The sequence below is a fragment of the Boleophthalmus pectinirostris genome, unplaced genomic scaffold, assembly GCF_026225935.1.
Source record: "Boleophthalmus pectinirostris isolate CB_2022bp ecotype Guang Dong unplaced genomic scaffold, ASM2622593v1 HiC_scaffold_2826, whole genome shotgun sequence".
In the NCBI taxonomy this organism is placed as follows: Eukaryota; Metazoa; Chordata; class Actinopteri; order Gobiiformes; family Gobiidae; genus Boleophthalmus; species Boleophthalmus pectinirostris.
In genome coordinates, this window is record NW_026571291.1 from 1,761,067 (window position 1) to 1,784,709 (window position 23,643).

Genomic DNA, 23,643 nt, shown 5'->3' on the forward strand with positions numbered 1-23,643 from the left:
ACAAACACAAACAAACACAAACACACACAAACAAACACACACAAACACAAACACAAACACAAACACACACACACAAACACACAAACACACACAACACACAAACACACACAAACACACACAAACACACACAAACACACACAAACACACACAACACACACAACACAAAACACAAACACACACAAACACACAACACACACAACACAAAACACACACACACAACACAAACACACACAAACACAAAACACACAACACACACACAACACACACAAACACACACACACACACAAACACACACACAAACACACACACACACACACAACACAAACACACACAAACACAAACACACACAAAACACACACAAACACAAACACACACAAACACACACACACACAAACACACACCTTCATCATCGTCATTAACCTGAGAAAGCGCGGACCACGTTTCCTTCCGTAGTTACTGCGTAGGACACCGACGTGTTGCCGTGAGCCGCGTGTGGATCGTGTTTTCTCGCATACGCGGCGTAAACCGCGCTTCCTCCTGTGAGCCTCTAAACCAGAACTAACACCAAGACTAAAACCAGGACTAAACCAGGACTTATCCAGTCCAGGACTAAAACCAGGACTAAACCAGGACTAAACCAGACTAAACCAGGACTTAAACCAGGACTAAACCAGAACTAAACCAGGACTAAACCAGGACTAAACCAGGACTTAACCAGGACTAAACCAGGACTAAACCAGAACTAAACCAGAACTAAAACCAGGTCTAAACCAGGTCTAAACCAGGACTAAACCAGGACTAAACCAGGACTAAACCAGAACTAAAACCAGAACTAAAATCAGGTCTAAACCAGGACTAAACCAGGTCTAAACCAGGTCTAAACCAGGTCTAAACCAGGTCTAAACCAGGACTAAACCAGGACTAAACAGAACTAACACCAGGACTAAAACCAGGATTAATCCATTCCAGGACTAAACTAGGACTAAACCAGGTCTAAACCAGGACTAAAACCAGTGATCTCATATATAAAGCATTTCTCTATCAATAATATTTTTAATATGGTGAAGGAAAGACTGGACTTTTTATTGTCTTTAAGTAGACAAAAGTTATTATGTTCAGATTTCCTAGTCTTTGCTACTTTACAGCAAACAGTTTCTTATTCATGGAGACTTGGGCTCAACAGCCAAATTGGAGAGATTTGTTAAACAATAAATGACTTTATAAAGTCACTTTTTTTTAATCTATATATCAGTCTTTTGATCTGCCACAATAATGTAATAATGAATTTAAATGAATGAAAAATACCTCAAAATGAAGGCTTTTCTCAGCAATTTTTAGGTGAGATTAAAATGAGATTAATTAGATTAATTAATTACAGATCATAATTAATTAATCTCTAAATTTTTTTTAATCGCATGACAGCACTAATTAGAACATGACTTAAAGCTCACAAGAGTCATTTTTGCATAAGAACTTTGGACAGAAAACAGAGTCATATGGGCCTTTAACAAAATTATGCTCATAATTATTTGTACAAAAGATAAGTGGAGTATGGAAAACAGTTAGAGTGTTTGGATCACATATTGAAAGCTGCTCATATCACGTTTGCTGCTAAATGTTTTGAATCTTAAGGCTACAAATTGGGATTTTTCTTGATTTTTGGGTCGAGTCGTCGCCCATAAACCAGAAGATCACCAGTTTGATCTCGTGTGTGTTTCTAATCAACGGTTAAAAAAGAGAAAAATGAACATAAACACGTGACGACTGATCATATATTTGTTATTTTTACACCAGGGACTCTAGTTAAAGACGCACTATGGGACTTTGGGTGTTAGTTTTGTCGCTGGGGGATAATCGGCTGTGCAGCTCAGAGTTTCCCACACACAGACTAAGAATGAACAGAATCAAAACCACCGAGGTCCACAAATTAATAGCCTGGTCCTCTCCCCCTCGCGATAAATGGGCCAGAATTAGGGCTGAACGATTTTAAGAAAAAAACTGAATTACTATTTTTCTGGCTGATATTGTAATTTTGATTTGACAATTCCGCTTTTAAAAAATTGTTTTTATTAAGTTTCAGTGCACATGAACGTTTACAAACATCACAGAAACTTCAGAAACATCGTACCAGAGTCTTGCACCGGGTCCGGGACCTGTGAGCGCCCGGCGTGACTCGACTGTCAAAAATACAACATCACTTCACAGGCTTATTTATTGAGCAGAAGAAATTGATCGAGATGCCGGACTTTTGGGCCGCATACGGACTAGACCAGGACTAGACCAGGATTGAAACAGGACTGAACCAGGACTAGTCCCAGGATTAAATCAGGACTAAATCAGGGCTAAATTAAGACTAGACTAGGACTAAACCAGGTCTAAACCAGGTCTAAACCAGGTCTAAACCAGGTTTAAACCAGAACTAAACCAGGTCTAAACCAGGACAAAAAAAAAGACTAAACTAGGACTGAACCAGGATTGAATCAGAACTAAACCAGGTCTAAACCAGGTCCAAACCAGGTCTAAACCAGGTCTAAACCAGGACTCAACCAGGACAAAAAAAAAGACTAAACTATTACTGAACCAGGATTGAATCAGAACTAAACCAGGTCCAAACCAGATCTAAATCAGGACCAAACCAGGACTGAACCAGGACTAAACCGGGACTGAACCAGGACTAAGACCAGGACTAAACCGGGACTGAACCAGGACTGAACTAGGACTGAACCAGGTCTAAACCAGGACTAAACCAGAACTGAACCAGGGCTGAACCAGCACTAAACCAGGACTAAACCAGGATTGAATCAGAACTAAACAAGGTCTAAATCAGAAACTCACTTATGCGACACGTTTGACATTTTCACTTTTTTGAGGATTCAAATGTTTGTTTATTTTTTATTGAATCGATTTTAAATATATCGAATTGCATCAAATCGAAAGCTCAGTGTATCGAGATATGTATCGTATCGGCGACTTCTTGACGATACTCAGCCCAAATTTTTTATATAACTGTGGGAAACACTGCAGCTGCTACAGTTTAATAAACCGCTTCCTTGAACATTTCCGGTTGATTTTTCTTCGGACATTGACGCATTTTCCAATCATCTTGTCTCCTGCAGCTCTGTTTTGGCTGTTTTTTTTGTTTTTTTTTGCTGCTCTCATTCACACCTACGTTCACTGCGATGGAAAACTCACAGCTCCTTCATTAAACTCTGCTTTTCACCGAAGGTCACGGCTCGGCTCCTGTTTCCGCCGGCGCTTTTGTTTGGCACTTTTGCGCTAAACCCCCGGCGACGCGCTCACAGATCTATTCCCCCCCCCTTCCTCCCCTCGTCGTGCGGCGTTTTCTGACGGTTTCTGTTGCGTTCTGTGCTGTCTCTGCAGAGGACCATCACGCTCGGCGCCGGGGACAGGCAGGTGATCCAGACGCCTGTCACGGACTCGCTCCCCGTCAGCGGCAGCAGCGTCGCTCAGCTCTTCAGACAACTCGGTACGGAAACACTTAACACTTCACTATGTTAAATACTAAACTGTACTTTACACTAAATAAAATAAAATAAATATTAAACTATACTCCTATATAACAAATAAAATAAATATTAAACTATAGTCTTGCATTAAATTAAATTAAAATAAATACTAAACTATACTCCTACACTAAATAAAATAAAATAAAATAAATACTAAACTATACTCCTACACTAAATAAAATAAAATAAAATAAATACTAAACTTTACTCCTTTAAATTAAATTAAATAAATACTAAACTATACTCCTACACTAAATAAAATAAAATAAATATTAAACTTTACTCCGGCATTAAATAAAATAAATATTAAACTATACTCCTATAAATTAAATAAAATAAATATTAAACTTTACTCCTACACTAAATAAAATAAAAAATAAATACTAAACTATACGCTTATAATAAATCAAATAAAATCAAATAAATACAAGATTAGTCTTCTATAAATCAAATAAAATAAATACTAAACTATACTCCTTTAAATCAAATCAAATCAAATAAATATTAAATTATACTCCTCCACTAAATAAAATAAAATAAATATTAAACTATACTCCTTTAAATCAAATAAAATAAATATTAAGCTATACTCCTGCACTAAATAAAATAAAATAAATACTAAACTTTACTCCTTTAAATCAAATAAAATAAATACTAAAATATACTCCTACACTCAATGAAAATAAATAAATATTAAGCTATACTCCTATAAATGAAATAAAATAAATACTGAACTATACTCCTGTAAATCAAATAAAATAAATATTAAACTATACTCCTATAAATGAAATAAAATAAATATTAAACTATGCTCCTACACTAAATAAAATAAAATAAATATTAAACTTTATGCTTACACTAAATCAAATAAAATCAAATAAATACAAAATTATTCTTCTATAAATCAAATAAAATAAATACTAAACTATACCCTTACACTAAATAAAATAAAATAAATATTAAACTATACTCCTATAAATTAAATAAAATAATTACTAAAATATTCTCCTGCACTAAATAAAATAAAATAAATACTAAACTATGCTCCTATAAATAAAATAAAATAAATATTAAACTATACTGAATAAAATAAAATAAATATTAAACTTGACTCCTATAAATCAAATAAAATAAATATTAAACTATACTCCTGCACTAAATAAAATAAATATTAAACTTCTCCCTCTCTCTTCTCTCTTCTCTCTCTTGTCTGTGCAGGTATCGTGAACGTGCTCTGTCTGTTCTGTGCGGCTCTGACTGAACATAAGATCCTGTTTTTGTCGAGTAGTTATCAGAGGCTGACGGACGCGTGCAGAGGGCTTCTGTCCATCATGTTCCCGCTCAAATACAGGTCTGAGTTAAATAAACTCTTCAAAAACACCTGGGATAAAAGTACTATTACTTCAATTTATCATCTAAGATTTAGTTTATTTTATGTTCTGCGTGATTCAGCATTTGGGTTTGACACTTCACCAGAAAAGTTACACAGCACATCTTGAAATAAAAAAACTTAACTTAACTTAAACTGTGTCTGATCGTACGTTTTAATTAAACATAAATGTGTCTGTCTGCAGTTTCACGTACGTCCCCATTCTTCCCGGTAAACTTCTGGAGGTCCTGAGCACGCCCACCCCCTTCATCATCGGAGTCAACTCTTTCTTCAAATCTGAGACGCAAGAACTGGTGAGTCCATTTTATTTGAGAACTATCACTCCTGATTCAAGGTCTGTTTATACACGAGAACACTTACAGGTAAAAACGACAAAATATTTTATGGGAAGTGTCTTTCGTTTGGACGGTGACGGCGTTTTTGGGGCTTAAAAACGCAAAAATCTGACACCACCCTCCAGAGTGGATAAGTTGAAAACGCTCCACTGTAGTGTTTCCGTCTACACTGCCCAAGACGCAAAACTCTGGTCAGATCTGCTCAGGTCACGTACACGTTTACGTCACATAGATGCGTCAAGAATCTCGAACTTCCAGTCATCGCACAATTCATACTGGGAAGGATTTTCAGAAAAAGTGAACATCAAACCTCCATGTTTGTTTTCTCAGTGGGATGTGTCTATTGTCAAAATCGATCTTTTCAAGTTTTTTGACGTGACTTAAACTGTGATGCACGACTGAACCAGGACTGAACCAGGACTAAAACAGGACTAAAACAGGACTAAAACAGGACTACACTAGAACTAAACCAGGTCTGAACCGAGACTGAACGGGCACTGAACCGGGACTAAACCTGGACTGAAGCAGGACAGAAGCAGGACTGAACCAGTCTCAGTCGTCGTCTCAGTCCCAGTCCCAGTTCGGTCCCGGTCTGGTCCCGGTCTCAGTCCTGGTCTCAGTCCCAGTCTGGTCTCTGTCTGGTCTCTGTCTGGTTCCGGTCTCAGTCCTGGTCTCAGTCCTGGTCTCAGTCTTGGTCTCAGTCCCAGGCTCAATCCCAGTCCGGTTCCGGTCTCAGTCCTGGTCTCAGTCCTGGTCTCAGTCCTGGTCTCAGTCGCGGTCTCAGTCCCAGGCTCAGTCCCAGTCTCAGTCCCAGGCTCAGTCCCAGTCTGGTCCCAGTCTCAGTCCTGGTCTCAGTCCCAGTCTCAGTCCCGGTCTGGTCCTGATCACCCAACAGTCTACACAGGTGCACCTCTGGGTCCGTCCCAACACTCAGTCCTGGTTCAGTCCTGGTTCAGTCCTGGTTTAGTCCTGGTTCAGTCACATTTTGTTTACATCAGTTTAAGCAACAGAGAAAAACATTTGACAGATCCTCCTCTAGAAAAGTTACACAGTGAAACTTTACGCAAAACGACAAACTGTACACGTCTCATCAAATTACATTATTACAGAAATGACCCCTGACCCTTTGTTCGGTCCGTTTTAATCTCAAAATCCAGCACATTTTTATTCTGTGCCAAGTTTAGTCTTCACCCTGAACCTGCCTTAAATTCAGCGTCAAAGAAAAAAAATCTGTTTTATTAAATGATGATGAAGTCTGCGGTGGGAGATCTGACAGCGCCATCGCGATAAAACCCTTTTACATTTTGATCTTTGTTTTATCTTACAAATATTTCTGCGATTAACAACATCTCATCACTGCTGGGGTCAGAGGTCAGAGTTTATCTCCTGGACGAGTTAAATATCTGAGGTTCTATAATGAGACACTGTTGAGAGACTCTGAACTCACACAACCACTGTCATCTTTTATGTCATATTATATCAGCGCACGAGAGTTTAAAGATGCACTATGTAAAGGCCAATTTACGGTCCAGCGTCAAATCATCTGCATCACAACGCAGAGAGTGTGTGTCAACGTGAACCCCCTACGCAAAGTGTCTGCGTCAACCGACGTGCACCCCCAAAATTTTCTAACTACGCGTCGAAGCGATGCAGACAGCAGGGGAAGCGACGCAGACGATAAGGGCTGTGATTGGTCCTCTGTACCGCCGCTCTACATACATTTCCTGTACTCAGCTTTCCTTTCTTTCAATATACATTGAGTAATAATGTGTTTAATTCAGCTTTGTGCACATGTGTTTACGTTTTACAGAAACAAAACTTAAAACCACACAGCTAATTTGCATAAACTAATCGAACTAAAAACAGCCCTTTCCTTGTGCGCTGATGCGGTTCAGCTTCTGTCGGACTAAAGGACATGACTCAGTGGAATCTGAGTGTTCTTTCTGTGACAGAGGGATGTTCTGCTGATGGTGAATCTGTTCTGTTGTCGTGTTGGAGATGGTTCATGTGAAACTTTTCTGAGATTATACGTGTGCAGGTCACACGCGTAGACCGTTTATATGAATGGACAGATATTCTAGCCTTTTAGCGTTTTGGCGGTGAATTAATTTGCGGTGCATAGACCTTGACACATATTTTCATATGTGAAAAACGACCGTGACAAGGCGACGGCGGCAGTGCGCATTGAGTCGATGCAGAACTATACTTTGCCCTTAACTTTTCTGGTGTGGCTTCTGGAAACTATTTGTCTCCAGGGAGATGTTATTGCTTTTCCTTGAATGTTCCAAGAAAAGGCATCAAACTTACATCTCCATGGAGCATCATTATCAAAAATATCGAAAATCAGATACTAATCAATGCTAAAACTGTCGTTGAAAGTAGATACTCATTGACCCTTTGAGCCCGACGGTATCGTATACGATATCTGGGAATATGTTTTATATAACCACACATAACTTTGCAACCATAAAAGACAGAAACTTACTTTTCTCCCTTTGAAAAGCTGGGACTTGCTAACCTGATTCATCAGTCGGTTTTACTTTGTGGAAACCGTCTGACTTCGCAGCATTAGGATTCGTTCGCTCGACAGTAGACGGGTACTTTTTTTATTTAACCAGTCGCTGCTGTTTGGTCGTGACGTATGTAATGCTCCAAATCCCGAAGGAAGAAGGACAATAACGTCTTTCCCCTTGATAAAATTCACCAAACATTCTCTTTGTTCCGGCTTTAAATCCTCGATCTCGAGAATCGTTGCCAACACAGAATGTCTGGCTCTTCACTGATTGGCTGGTGCCTGAACTCGAACTTCTGGGGTTCTTGCAAACCGTCTAGTGTATTCTGATAACTGATTTAGTCGCTGGAGAGAAATTAAATTGAGCACCATCAAAGCAAAATCCCAATCCCTCACTCGACCTCGGTTATGAATTTAAAAAGTCAACGCCAAAGCAAAAGGCTCCAACTGTTCACCAAGAAACACCTTCCACTGCAAAGAGACCAAGACGTGATGTTGCTGTAAAACCACAAGAACAAGAAAGTGCAGCTCAGTCTGTTTGTCTTCTGCTCCTCTACATTAACAAACGGGATTTTGTTTTGTTGTTGCTCCACATACAAAATGTTCTCTGTAAACTCAGGATGATTTCTTAGTCAGACAAATGTTTCCTTTTTGGTTCTTCCTGTGGATCAATCCTGCCCATCGCCTTCACCTTTCACTATTTTTCAAATTCGTTTATGTGACACGTTTGACATTTTCACTGTTTTGATGATTAAAATTAGCGTTTTTCATATTCACATTAACTGGTTTAACAAAGACTTTTAGTATCACAGCCATAATTTAGCCTTTATATTTTTATTTAACCATACTGAATCAATTTGATATATATTTTATTGAACCGAAAGTTCACCTGTCGACATGTATCGTATCGTGGCTTATGTATCGAGGTATGTATCGTATCGGCAACTGCTTAACGATACAGATTTTATAACAATTTTAAAAAAATAAATAAGAACAGCAAGGTGCCAAGGTGTCTCTTTTTAATTATGGAAAAATGTCAAAGAGAATTTGAGACAGTTTTAAGCAAGGATTTAAACTGCTCAAGTGACTGTGCAGTTCTAATGTTTCAGAGGCAAAATAAATTCACAACACATAAAAAAATCCCATACAGTCCCTTTAACTTCTCCGTGCCTCTTGTGTGTTTGCAGTTGGACGTGATCATCGCTGACCTGGACGGTGGAACAGTGACGATCCCCGAGTGCGTCCACATCTCTCTCCTGCCTGAACCTCTGCTGCAGCAAACACAGACTCTGCTCTCGATGGTGAGGAACAGCGTCCAACAGACTGCTCATGGTTTTAATACTCTGCTCTTTTAACATTGCACACGACTGGGCACAGATGTGAGAGTCGACCGCTGTGTTATTAGTCATAATGTGTCTTAGTTCTGTTCCCGGTCTCAGTCCCGGTCTCAATCCTGGTCTGGTCACGGTCTAAGTCCTGGTCTCAGTCCCGGTCTGGTTCTGGTCTGGTCCTGGACCTGGTTCAGTCCTGTTTCAGTTTGTACGTGGCACAAAAGTCCAGCATCACAGTTTAAGTCACGTAAACGGGACTTTTGTGCCACATACGAACTGAAACAGGACTGAACCAGGACTGAACCAGGTCCAGGACCAGACCAGAACCAGACCGGGACTGAGACCAGGACTTAGCCCGGGACCAGACCAGAACTGAGACCAGGACTTCGTATGTGGCACAAAAGTCCAGCATCACAGTTTAAGTCACACGTGAACGGGAAACGGTCGTTATGCGTTTTTTCATTTAAATACAAAATCAAAAACTGAAAAAATGAATCGTTATTTGTTTTTTCATTTTGGTTTTGGAGACAAATCATGAAGAAAATTGTTGTTTTTTTCATTTTCTTGTTTTTGGTTTTATTTTGAAAAAACAAAAGAATGACACACAGATTCAAAAGGCGACTAAAAAAACTGTTTGTGTTTGTGTGAGCGACGTGTTTAACGGCACAAATCAGTGTTGTAGTTCCAAGTAAGTTTGTTCTTTCTGGTCACACTGTGAAAAATAAAGCTCAGATTAAGTCGAACTTGAGTAACAGAGCTTCTAATGGAGCGGTGCTTCCAGTGAGCTTGAATATTGATGTCATCAGCTTCAAGTATCAACCGTCAAGTGTTTGGATCTTATTTGTATTAGTTAGACCAGGGGTAAATAGCTCCATGTTTAGGCCTTTTGCGTTTGCCTTTGGTTTCTTTTTGTTTTGTTTGGTTGCTGAGTCTCCTGCTGGAGCCGCCTCTCCTCGTGTCTCTGTGTCTCTGTTCAGTGTCAGTGCTTCATTTTCACACTGAGCTGAAGAACTCTGAGGGTGACACGGGAGAATGTGTTTGTTTAATACAGACCGGCCGCCAACAAGGACTGTGGAGTATGAAGAACACGCAGCTCTACTGTGGAAACTTACACTGACTAAATGTTTGGCAATCACAACAGCACTTTGTCTAACATTTATTCATTACGGGTGTTTCAAGTCCGTGTTCTTTTGAGTTTCAAGTACCGTATTTTTTCGGAACCAGCCAAAAAATGTGTAATGAAGAAGAAAAAAACATAAGTCGCACTTCTGGGGGGAAATTTATTTTATAAAATCAGAGACCAGGAACCAACATTTCATCTCAAAAGTTAAGTTGTAGTAAAAACAATAGAAAGAGAGAACAACAGACTGTTAACGTCACATATGAACAGTTCTTCAGATAAACTATAACATAAACAACAGAACAGAACAAGTTTAACAAACTCTCCATCTCACTCCAAATCACTAAATCCATTCAATTCTTCATCCTCGGTGTCACTTCTGAACAACTCAACCTCGACCTCCGGAGGTAAACAGAGCGTCACTTCCTCTTCTGTGTCGCTGTCGTCAGATTCAGCATCAGTTCCAGTTAGAATTATTCGGGTCTTTCTGAATCCCGACAGGATGGTTTCTGTGTCACTGAAGTCCAGGCTTTGTCCATCCATCCAGTGACTTCAGGAAAGTTTCATGGTGCATCCTCCCCGGTTCCCGTGAAGCTGTGTTCTCCATCCCTGCTTTCCTCCAGTCCCTCACAAGTTTCTCGCTCACTCCAAACTTTCTTTCTGCTGCTCGATTCTCGTTTTCGGCTGAATATTTCACGACTTGCAGCAGGACAGAGGCTCTTTCTGCAGGAGACATGTGCAGTAGAGACAGTGACAGTGGTACAGGAGGAACAGGAGCAGCAGATACTCACACACAAGACTAGAACCTCTCACCGCTTCACTCAAACATTTTAATATATAAGTCGCACCGGAGAATAAGTCACAGGAAACACCCAAACCATGAAAAAAAAGTGCCACTTATAGACCAAAAAATACGGCACTTGTGTTTTATTCAGGATCATAATGTTAGTTGGGTTTTTTTTCAGTTGTTCACTAATGCGTCGTCGTTGTTTCCTTTAAGTTTTCGTCTTTCTTCTCTTGATAGTTGTGGATAAATTCTTCATGTTAGAATGTTTATCCTTTGTGGATCTTGTTGGTTGAAGATTTGGTGATGCGGCAGATTTATGAAGCTGCTGGAAAATACGACGCACATTTACACACACATTTTGCATTAAAGTAAGTGATGTTTACCCGACATCGCAACAGGAAACATTATAATAACAGAATATATCATTTATAAGTTATAAGTCACAGGAAACACCCAAACCATGAAAAAAGTACAACTTATAGTCCAAAAAATATGGTAAGAATGAAAAACAATAAAATGTGAAAACAGTTTATTATTATTATTATTATTATTATTATTATTATTTTTTAGTGTCAAACAAAAAAACTGATTTCGACCTCTATTTCCAATATTTATTTTAAAGTTTAATTCAAATAACACCGATCCAAAAACAGTCTCGGTGCCTATATTAATTTTGATATTTTATTCTCTCTGCTTTATTTGCCCCAGAAGGACTTACCTGAAAAATCGTTGGAGTTTTGTGGACAAACATGTCGTCTTCTTTTAAAGCGACGTGTTTACTTTCACGTTTTAGAAAATAATTGTTGAACTCCATGACGAGAAACGGGAAGCAGCGATAAACTCTCCTTTTGTTCAAGCAAATAAACCAGAGTGAATAAAATATCAACATTAAAACGGGCACGATGACTTTTAAAAAAAAATTAACTTTAAATGAAATATTGGAAATAGAGGCTGAAATCTTTTTCTCCCAATTTCTCTCAATTTTTTTTTTATTTGACACTAAAGCGGAATAATTAAATAACAAACGGTTTTCCCATTTTATTGTTTTTTGTTAATTAAAATTCAAAAGTATGAAAAGTACATGGACCATTTCGGTTGCTCAAAAATACAATAATTCTTTCTGCGAATAGGGCGACACTCCACAGATCTGACCTGTAAAGTAGACTATAGTTGCCTCCTTTGAGATGGATTGGTTTAATCGCGAGACAAAGCAATAACATCTCCATGGAGACGAGCAGAAAAGTTGCACAATGCACCTTTAAATGTGCAGTAAATGTTTAAAATGTAGGATTCTGTTCAAAGTTTGCATTGTAAACAAACCAAAAAGACAACTGGGGAAAAATAATTCTACTAATATACCTCAATTATATTACAAACAGACCAGATAAATAAAGTTTATTTTTTGTTCAGGTTTTGGACCCAGAGTTGGAAGTCGCTGACCACGCCTTTCCCCCAGTCTGCAACCAGCCCTCCTCACTAAAAATACAGGTAAAGTTTGGTTTAATCTCAACATTTCTCTTTGTTTTTAGAGTGATTTTAATGTTTGTCTCTGGTGATTTCAGGACAAAGAGATCCGTGCCGTGTTCCTGTGGCTCTTCGCTCGCCTCTTTCGGGGATATCGATGGTGTTTACACATAATCCGCATCCACCCTGAGCCCGTCATCCGCTTCCACAAGGTACGAACTGAACACGACGGCTGCTGCGTTTAAGTCAAATCTGATGTCATCTCGGAGCGTTTTCACATTGCTAGTTTGATTATTTGGTCCGCTCCAGACAGTAAAATAGTTATTCTGTAGCATACCGTATTTTCTGCACTATTAGTCGCTCTGGATTGTAAGACACATGGTCTATTTTCGAACTTTTTTCACCGGACTTTAAAGGAAACCCGACAGTGTGATGGGTGAGTGGTTTTGTTTGTTTGTTCGTTCACGGTGACTCTGGGCTTTGTTCAGTTGTGGCGTTTAGGGAGGGTGTGTCTGGGACCAACGGATTGTCGGCGTGTTCGCAGTGACTCAGTTGTTCAGTCGTGTCTAGAAGCGGCACGTTGCGCTCGCTTTTTCGGTTCGTTCCTCCGTTCTGTTCCTCGTTGGCGTGGAGCGATGAGTGTGTCTGTGGGTGTTTTTCACTGTGCGGTCGCTGGATTCGTGTATAGGGCGCTCTGGATTGTGAGGCGCGGTCGTTTTTTGATGGGGTTGGAGGCTTAAGAGCGTGTCCTGTGGTTCGGAAAATACAATATAGACTCCAGTGTGGTCCGCTTTCACACCGGCAAACAAACCAAAATTGGTCCGTTTGACGTTTCATCAGAAATTGGTAGAAATAAGCTCCTATTTTGTGGTCAGTCCAACGTTCCCCAGGACCGATGTTCCCCTGGGAAACATCAGTACCTCCAGTTGTGAAAGGTACTGATGTTTCCCCATTAATTCCGCGGGTCGTCCTCATCTTAAGTTATCATCATGAACTCGTAAAACAGCAGCATGTAGAACTTTGTACAAACTCACCGCACATCAGCCTGGAGCAGAAGCTCTGAGCTCGGGTAACAGTGATAAAGACTCAGGAGCACTCATCGTAGCTCGCAGCCCATCAGGACGGACATGAGGGTCTGGTCCTTGGTCTTGTGCCGTGCTGGTCAGATAGGACTGGAGGTTCCATCCTCCATGTGCTGGTTCCAGATGGGGGCGAGTAAGACCAGTGCGCAGTGGACTGGTCAGAGCGGGTCTGTGCCGTCCTCAGCACGCTGGATGTTCTCACTTTGGTACTCACTCTGATCTTCGTATATCATATTGTCTGTATTGGCCATTGTTGGCAAAATAATTTGAAAATGAGTCACGGCTGCATCTGGACAACAATTTGTTATTGCTTTGGAGTCGGCGGAGGTGTATTGAATGTCATTTCAGGCAGAGGAGATGCATGTCTCCTCCCATGATGCATTTCGAGTAGTTCATTTAGAGCTACTGTTTCTGGTTTGCACCTGAGTTCAAGTTCACACCAGAGGAACCGCACCAGAGTTTGGCATTTGGTGTGGAATCAACTGAACCGAGAGCATCTCTTTTCTGAAGTTTCGGTCCATTTGAGTTAGTGCAGATCCGACTGCGACTGACGCTTTCACACCAACAAAACAAACTGAACTTAAGAGCTTTTGGTTCGACTGGAACATTTGGTGCGCACCAACTACTGTCGGTGTGAAAGCTGCACTATGTAACGTTTTGGTTTGGGGTCAGTCACTTGCTTGTTTCTTTGGATATGTCACACGTCTACCTGGAATATTCCACAGTGTGACATTAAACGGCTCTAACTTACTTTTATTCAATCACAGGTGATTTTATAGCTCAAAAATACCTACAAAAACAGACGTTCTGACTGTGAGCGGGGTCGCCTCTCCACAGATCTGACCTGTAACTTGGTCTGGTTTGGTCTCTATGAAGATCGAAAGGTTTAATACCATAGATAAAAGCGTTTGACAGACCCTCCACTAGAAAAGTTACACAGTGCACCTTTATGTAATAATGTGACTTACCCTGCATTTGTCTCATCCTCAGTTTATGTTCAGGTCTCATGTGAAGCTCAGAACCTCCAGAATTCCCTCTGTGAGCTGCAGAGGCCGCACTAGCACTGACTCTGATATTGTGTGTTCCTCGTGTGATAAAGTGTTCTGTCCGTGTCTGATTTTCAGGCTGCGTTCTTGGGTAAAAGAGCTCTGTCTGAGGACGACTTCCTGATGAAGGTTCTGGATGGAATGGCCTTCGCCGGGTTTGTGTCTGAGCGAGGACCTCCCTACAGAACCACGGACCTGTTCGACGATGTGAGAAGAATTAATATACATGTGTTACTGTGTAAAGGGATGCACCGATACAGCTTTTTCAGTTCAGATACTATTTTCGATACTATGGCTTTACATATCTGTCTATTATCGATATGAACCGATACCACTGCAGAGACAGAAAACAACATTTATTTCTATAAAACTACAATGAAATAAGAAAAAACTGTTGCAAATGTGTTATATATATAAGTGTCTTTTATCTTTTAAAGGAACAGTTTGGAATTTTGGACATAGGGCCTCATTTCCTAGTGAGCCTGAATAATAAGAGAATAATTTTAGAAGTAAAACCAACCTTGCATTTGAAGGATTTATGTCTGAGCAGCAGTGATTTGTACTTCCTGATAGAAAACTCAGCAGCGGCGGACTGACCTTACCTAGCACAAGGGCGTCAAACTCAAATTCACAGAGGCCAAAATTAAAAACTGGGACTAAGTCATGGGCCAAACTAAATATTTATTGAAAAACTTCAGCAACATCTGCGTGTTTTTTCTTCTTTTGAGATATGTAATGTTAAATCTTTTCTTATTAAAATAAATGTTTCATAATAGTTTTGCTTAAACATTGAATCCAGAACAAGCAGAATATAAAATAATAACAACACTGTCAATAAATAATGTCTCTAATACATATGATCTTGCGGGCCAAATACAATTGTATCACGGGCCAAATTTGGCCCCCGGGCCTGAGTTTGACATGTCTGACCGAGCACCTGTCTTACTGGCAAAGTAAAAATCTGCTGCTGCTGAGAAAATAGTCCCTCAACATGTGTCGATTCACGTGATACAAAAGTTAGTTTTATTTCAAACATTATTCTATCAACACAGACGTTCACATGGACAGTCTGGTGTAATAATAGATTTGCTTCGGGTGTTTTGTGGAGTGAGTAAGACAGTTTTTAGTGGCAGGATAAACTATGACCATTGACATGCACTAGTCTAACACCAGTGACCTCTGCAAATACAAGGACTGGACGGAATATTTAAAAAAGTGTCTCCACACGTCTCCAACACTCTGGATCACGAGGAAATGAGGTCCTGTGTACAAAATTCTGGACTGTCCCTTTAAGTAACTACAGCGTAGGGCCCAACCAATATATCGGTTGGCCAATTGTTTAAATATGACGTAAAGAGGCAAAATAACAATAAATGTCGCCTAAACAAACCCAACTTAAAATCTAATACAGACAGACCTAAGTTTTATAATCAGCTGAAGATTTACAGTGAATTTTAATGTCACTAAATATATCGGCAGCTGCAAAGCCTGTTATATCGGTGTCATATCGGCTCCAAAAAAAAAAAATCCATATGTGCAGAGCTTTGCATAAGTGAAAATTCAAACATTGTGAGACTTTCTGGGCGAATTACAACTAGTAAAAAGTCTGATTTACAAAGACTACTATCTAATTTATATGCCAAATGAAGATATGACTGAATCGATATTTGGAAGACGATATCTAGTCCAGCAAGTTTTTCAATTTTGGTGCCGACATCAGATCCCAGTATCGGATTGGTGCATCCCTTGTGTTACATCATCTCTCATGTTGTGTGTGACCTGGAGCCTGACCTGGAGAACCGAGTCGTTAGAGTGTAGTGTCGATGTACAGCAAAGGTGGGACTTGCAAGTCGTGACTTGGACTCAAGTCGTGACTTGAGTCACTATTTTTAGGACTTGAGACTTGACTTGATAAAATAGACAAAGACTTGGGAGTCGACTTGGACTTGAGGCCTGTGACTTGAGAAGAATTTATGCTTCTTCTAAAAAAATATATGTTTTTAGAAAATACTTTTCTCTTTACTTTTGATAAATGTGGTGCTTAATTTTATAGGAACATGTCCCTCCACTTCTGTTACTTTGTACTTTGTACTTTGTAACTGAAGTACTGTGATGTGGTATCCTCAAATGTACTACAGTAATATACAGTACAACACAGGAATATACAGTACAACACAGTAATATACAGTACAACACAGTACAACACAGTAATATACAGTACAACACAGTAATATACAGTACAACACAGTAATACAGAGGGAACTACATGACAAATAACTGTTATTTAGCAGTTTTAAATCTGAATTCTTTCTATTCTAACGTAATGATTCACACTAAGATCTTGTCAAGACATTTAAAAAGAAAAAAATTACATTTCTACAGCTTTTCTATAAATACTCATATATAAATGTACCATGACTTTAGTTTAAAATTCATATAAATTGCAAAAATCTAAGCTATATTTGGTACTTTTTTGGTTTAAAGACTTGAAACGACTTGAAGCTCAAAGCAGACGACTTGGACTTGACTTGGACTTGAGCTCAAAGACTTGAGACTCGCAAAACAATGACTTGGTCCTACCTCTGATGTACTGTACAAGACATGAGGCATTTTCACTCAAAATAGTATCAAGTCCCTGGTCCTTATTCAGTAAGAGGGAGTCATGAACTGTACATCAGCTAATTGCGACGCTCTTATCTTGGAGTCAGTCTGCTTTCTCTAAATCAGATTTATCGGACTTAAAGCTGCGGCGCCGCGCTCCAGTTTCACTTCACTGTCAGAAAAAAACTGCGCAAGTTCCCGAAAATGAACTCATGTGGATATTAACTCTGTAATAATGATTTTGTGAGAGCTAGAGATGAGTTACACAGTTAAATACACACTTCCTCCCTCCGCAGTGTGAGAATAAGTTGCCCTAGTTTGCATGTTCTCCCTGTGCCTGTCCTCCCCTCCTCTAAAAACACAGACAGTAGGGACACATCCAGGGCCAGGACTCGACTGAAAAACAGATTCTTAATTTCCCTGAAGAGGAGATGAAAAATAGTGGGACTGTCCTGGCTAAATAAAGATCAATAAATCGGACAAAAATAGGACTTAAAATGATTTATTTATATTTGTTTGTGCAGCTCATGGCCAATCAGGTGGAGAGGATTCGACAGGCGGAGGGCGACCCCCACAGAACCATGAACCACATCAAGGAACTGGCAGAACATCTCTTTAAAAACGTAAGTCCGGTCTCATCGTGCTCTCCTACGCACTCTGAAACTTACCTGAAGAATTATAGCGTTGTATGAGCAGTTTTATTTTATTATTTTATTTTACCTTCTGTCTTCCTTATATGGTCTTCCTCTTCTTCCTCGTCCTCTGCAGGAGAACCCGTACCCCACCGTGTCAATGCACAAACTGCAGCGTCCGTCAGAAAACGCCCAGACTCCGCACTCCCCGTTCCCGCCGCTGGACGACGTGGCCGTTCAGCTCTTCGTGGACCACGCTGCTGCTAAACTCAAGACGGCGCCCCCTGTGGTGAAGGCCGAGGTCAAGGCCATGGTGCCCTCCGGACCTCCTCTGGGTGAGACACATGAACACACGACGACAAATGAAAGGGATTTCTGGATGCAGCCTCATTCATCATTCACCAGTTTCTTTTTGTGGAAACTGTCTGACCTCGCTGCATTAGAATTCGTTCACTCAACTGGTATATATATTAAGCTTTTTTTTCCCTAAATCAGTAGGAAGAAGAAGGACAATAACGTCTTTCCCCTTGATAAAATTCACCAAACATTCTCTTTGTTCCGGCTTTAAATTCTCGAGGATCTCAGGAATCGTTGCCAACACAGAATGTCTGTCTTCGTCTATGTCCATCTCGACACTTTGTTTACTGTTTTACTGTTGTGCTGAAACACAAAAGGGACACAGACAGACGCCGACGAGTTTAACGTCATGGTTTCAAAGCTCCTCGCTGACTGGCCGGTGTGCCGTCTACAACTTTCAGGGTTCTTGCAAACCGTCTAGTGTTTTCTGATTCCTGACCTAGTCGCTGGAGAGAAATGAAATTGGGCGGAGGCACGAGGTGGCGCCAGCCTGACTACCAGTGAGTGTCTCTATGTCAACTGGAAGCAACTACAAGCAGCAACACCCTCCAGTTATTTTAATAGATCCATGGTTCGCGGTAGTAAGCCTGACATAATCTAGGAAAAATGAGAAAATGTCCCAGTTTTCTTCATCTCCATGTCATTGTAGCGTTCCGTTATGTTCAGCAAATCAACAATCACAACCGTACCTCAGTTTTTATTATTTCTCCACTGACGCACAACTCCGAGTGCACTGGGTACATGGAAATAGAAGAGACGAGGACAATCCGTGTATCATTCGTTCATTCGTTTTTCAATATAAAACCAAAAATAAGAAAACGAAAAAACAACAGTTTTCTTTGTTATTTGTCTCCAAAACCAAAATGAAAAAACGGATAACGATTCGTTTTTTTCAGTTTACGTGACTTCCGTGACTGCGATGCTGAACTTTTGCACCGCATATGGACTGAACCGGGACTGATCCAGGTCCGAGACCAGAGCGGGACTGAGACCGGGACCAGAGCGGGACTGAGACCGGTACCAGACCGAGACCAGAGCGGGACTGAGACCGGGACCAGACCGAGACCAGAGCGGGACTGAGACCGGGACCAGACCGGGACCAGGGCGGACTACGAGCTTTGACTCCGAGCCTCCACGGGGTCCGAGCCTCAGCTTCGAGCTCCGGCCCTGCCGTGGGCTCTGAGCCTCCGGTCCGGTCTGGTCCCGGTCTGGTCCTGGTCTTGTCTCGGTCTAGGGCGTGACGTGACGTAGGTTTACGTGCGCAAATCGTAGTTGCAGGTGGGATTTATAAAGCAAAGATTGCGTGGTTTGGTGCGTGCGGTGGGTTTTCTAAATATGGAGTTTGCGTGGCGCACGCCTTGTCGTAGCTACAGGCGTACGCACGAACTTACGACAACTCCTGCGCAGTTTTTATAAATGAGGCCCCTGGTCCTCCGCACTCAAGAACCGCTGCTGGTTCCGAGGTGGTGCAAAGCATCCGACTGACGCATTCACACCAATGAAAATGAATCGAACTAAGAGCTTTTGGTTCAAATGGACCAGGTCCGGGACCAAACCGGGACCACAGCGCTACTGAGACCGGGACCGGGACCAGACCGGGACCAGAGCGGGCCTGAGACTGGTCCCGGTCTCTGGTCCCGGTCTCAGTCCCGCTCTGGTCTCGGTCTCAGTCCCGCTCTGGTCTCGGACCTGGATCCGTCCTGATTCAGTCCGTATGCGGTGCAAAAGTTCGGCATCGCAGTCACGGAAGTCACGTAAACGGGAAACGGCCGTTATCCGTTTTTTCCATTCTTCATTTAAACACAAAATCGAAAACTGAAAAAACGAATCGTTATCCGTTTTTTCATTTTGGTTTTGGAGACAAATAACGAAGAAAACTGTTGTTTTTTTCGTTTTCTTATTTTTGGTTTTATATTGAAAAACGAATGAACGAATGATACACAGATTGAGGACGACAAATTCAATTCTATTCTAGTCACTGGAGAGAAATGAAATTGAGCGGAGGCACTTGGTGGCACCAGCCTGACTAACAGTGTGCAGCCTGTGCTCTAAACCTGGATAAAGACGACACCTCTGTGAAGTCGCCCCATCAAACGCAAACCTACACAAAAACTATGTCAATCGTTCGTCCTTCGTTTGTGCTGCAAAAAGTTCCATTTGTGCTGCTTTAGTTTTGAAGATATTAACAATTCTTTTATCAGTCAAATTGGGGTCAGCAGCCTCCAGGAAGATTCAAAATGCTCTAAAACGGCCCAAAATGGTGTCAATCATTTGTTCTTCGTTTCTGAGATTACTGTTCTTAAAATATTAGCAGTTTTATTTTCAGCCGTTGATGTCATCCAGTAGCCAGGCTGGCCCCACCTAGTGCCTCCAGTTTCATTTCTCTCCAGTGACTAGGTTAGGAATCAGAATACCCGGAAGTTGTAGACTGCACACCAGCCAATCATCTGTGAGCTTTGAAGTCATGACGTCAAACTCACGCGTCTGTCTGGGTCTCTTTTGTGGAACAGAACAACAGTAAACAAAGCGTCGAGATGGACGTAGACGAAGACAGACATTCTGTGTTGTCAACGATTCACAAGATCGAGGATTTAAAGCTGGAACAAAGAGAATGTTTGGTGAATTTTATTAAGGGAAAAGACGTTATTGCAGGTTTGGTGCATTACATACATCACGACCAAACAGCAGCGACTGGTTAAATAAAAAAAGTACCCTCCTACAGTCGAGCGAACGAATCCTAATGCTGCGAGGTCACACAGTTTCCAGGAAGTGAAACCGGCTGGTGAATCAGGCTAGTCATCCAGCCCCTCAAAATGTTAAATAGCCTCAAAACAGGCAGAGAATTATAGAAAATGTTTGTATTTTGTTTGTCAAGTATATTTCTAAAATTTATATTTTTGTGGAAATTATATGACATCATTTCCACTCCGCTGACGACAGCGGCTTTAGCAAAACTCTACAAAACTAGTGAAGAGAAACGATCTCAGGCTGTGGAAAAGTCTGTATGAGTCTGTAGTAATTTGCTTTTGATTCAAATATTTTATATTGTAATAGATACTTTTCCAAAGCCTAAGATTCTTTATCATTTTATCGTTGGTTATCATTTTAGCACAAACTATAGACATAGTTTTTGTGTGTGTGTGTTTGATGGGGGCCAACTTCATGGAGGTAAAAAGGATACATACGGATTTGTCTCATTCTCAGTTTATGTTCAGGCCTCATGTGAAGCTCAGAACCTCCAGAATTCCCTCGCTGAGCTGCAGAGGCTGCACTAGCACTGACTCAGGACTGGTGCAGGTGCTGGGGTTTAGGGAGAGGCCGTTCAGAGAGAGAGGCATATTTTAGGTTTAAACACAACGTTGAACCAGCAACTCAAATAAGAGAGTCACGTGAGACTCATTCTGCTTCTGATCGGAGAATCGTCTGGAACCAAAACACCAAATTCTATCAAACATCATGGCCTCTTTTCTCGATAGTTAAAGTGAAAGTGTGTTTCTGTTTACCAGGCGACACGGTGGACCGGAACAGTCACGTGATGGCGAACAGCGCCCGCAGACTGGAGGTGGTCAGAAACTGCATCACCTACATCTTCGAGAACAAGATGCTGGAGGCCAAGAAGGTAAAAGTCCCACACACACAGAATAACCAACGCGTGAAACGACTATTATTTAAGTTTTTTTAATGAGAAGTGGTTTGTTTTTTTTTGTCCCAAGTCGTCGTAGATGATCATTTGACATTCTTATTTTTACTTGTGTCTTATTTCTGTCTTTTTCCGTACTGCTTTTCTTTTTTTGCCTGCCGTGCTGAGGGCTCTGACACACAGCCCTTGTACAGTCACTGGACATTTTTTCCATATTTTAGTCTAATATTGCTGTTGGGTTGTGTCTATAGCTGATGCTGAGAGCTTTGATAGACAGACCATAGTATAATCCCAACATTTGTTCCACATATTTCTCATCTCAACTCCACTTTATTTCTAGAGGACTTTAAAAACAACACAGTCGACCAAAGTGCTGGACACAAATTAGAAAGGACACAAAACAAACAGTGACAAATAAAGACAATAAAGAGTAAAGAAAATGGTCAACCGTCAGACTCAGAGTTAAAAGCCAATTTTAACTTAGTCTAAAATGTCTAATTTTACTGTTCTTTTATCTGTATTTGATCCTGAGAGCTCTGAAATGCAGATAGAATATAATACTGGACATTAATACCTTTTACATGTAGAGTTGGGTGGTAATACTTTATTACGATATCCCGCAGTATCAGAAAGTAGCAATGGTATCAGTTTTATTACCAAGAGTGAAAAAACGCATAGTACACTCAGATGGCCGATGTACAAAAGCTTATTTATTTTCAAAATAACATTTTGGCAAAAAAAAAAGCCTTCATCAGATATTTTTCTTGCTTTGGACCACAGAACAGTGCCACACTTTCTCGCTGTGGTATAATAAATAATAAATAAGCTTTTGGACATGGGCCATCTGAGTGTGCTATGCATTTTTTCACTCTTGTCTGGCTGCTCCTTGCATTTGCACCTATACAAGAATTTTGGTGTGTGTTTTCAGTTTCTTTGGATCAGTTTCATTACCGTCATAAAAAAAATCTGCAGCACATAAAGACCTAATATAATATTATAATTTATTGATACCTAAATTTGTTTGCTTGTGTGGTTGTATTTTCAGTTTAATCCGTCACGATTTAAAACTAATAGTGTCTAAAATGTTTCTTTTCACTGTGTGGGGAGACGACGTTCGATTAGTTTCGTTCCGTTGTCACGTGACGCTCATAAGGGACAAGATGGCAAGTCAGGCCGCGAGCGAGTGGGTCCCGAAAAATCAAAAAAAATACTAGTACTTCTGCAATTTAGTAGCATTTTGGCTTCAGGCCGAATGAAAAGGGAGGCAGGGAAATAAACCAACTGATCGTACCCATTGTGACCAGTGCATTTGCTATTTATTGTTCTTTTATTGTTAGTGTTTTTATTATTACTGTATTTTTCGGATTATAAGGCGCAATATCAATAACGTTGGATTCTCTCATCTATTTTCATACTTAAGATACATTAAACAAAAAAAACGGTCAACACTTGAGACTAGGGATGGGCATTCGATGAAATTTTCTTAATCGATCGTCGGAAGAATTAACGATCGATTATCGATTAATCATTAACGTTTTTATATTAAAATGATCATCATTATTATTACTATCTGCACTAATCTGCATAAATAAATTCAACTTTACGACATATAAACCGTAACGACTCTAGAGCCACATCAGCCCGTTTGACATTATAATGTGTTTAATTCAGTTTTGTTCAAATCTCACAGAAACAAAACTTAAAACCACATCACTAATTTACATAAACTAAGTGAAGATAAAACTCCAGCTCTTGTGTCGCTGATGTGGTTCAACTTGTGTTGGATTAAAAGACATGACTCAGGTGAATACAGGTCAGT

General features: G+C 40.4%; 1 protein-coding gene across 1 annotated transcript in view; it reads left to right on the plus strand.

The window, feature by feature from the left end:
• The window catches only part of sbf1 (SET binding factor 1), a 131,243-nt gene that overhangs the window by 62,113 nt on the left and 45,487 nt on the right, over nucleotides 1–23,643 (plus strand). The window contains exons 7-16 of the mRNA XM_055160034.1: nucleotides 3,382–3,487; nucleotides 4,746–4,878; nucleotides 5,102–5,210; nucleotides 8,952–9,065; nucleotides 12,413–12,490; nucleotides 12,565–12,678; nucleotides 14,673–14,801; nucleotides 17,720–17,818; nucleotides 17,964–18,162; nucleotides 21,691–21,803. Coding sequence (XP_055016009.1) covers nucleotides 3,382–3,487; nucleotides 4,746–4,878; nucleotides 5,102–5,210; nucleotides 8,952–9,065; nucleotides 12,413–12,490; nucleotides 12,565–12,678; nucleotides 14,673–14,801; nucleotides 17,720–17,818; nucleotides 17,964–18,162; nucleotides 21,691–21,803 — 1,194 coding nt within the window. The remainder of the gene's footprint in view (nucleotides 1–3,381; nucleotides 3,488–4,745; nucleotides 4,879–5,101; nucleotides 5,211–8,951; nucleotides 9,066–12,412; nucleotides 12,491–12,564; nucleotides 12,679–14,672; nucleotides 14,802–17,719; nucleotides 17,819–17,963; nucleotides 18,163–21,690; nucleotides 21,804–23,643) is intronic.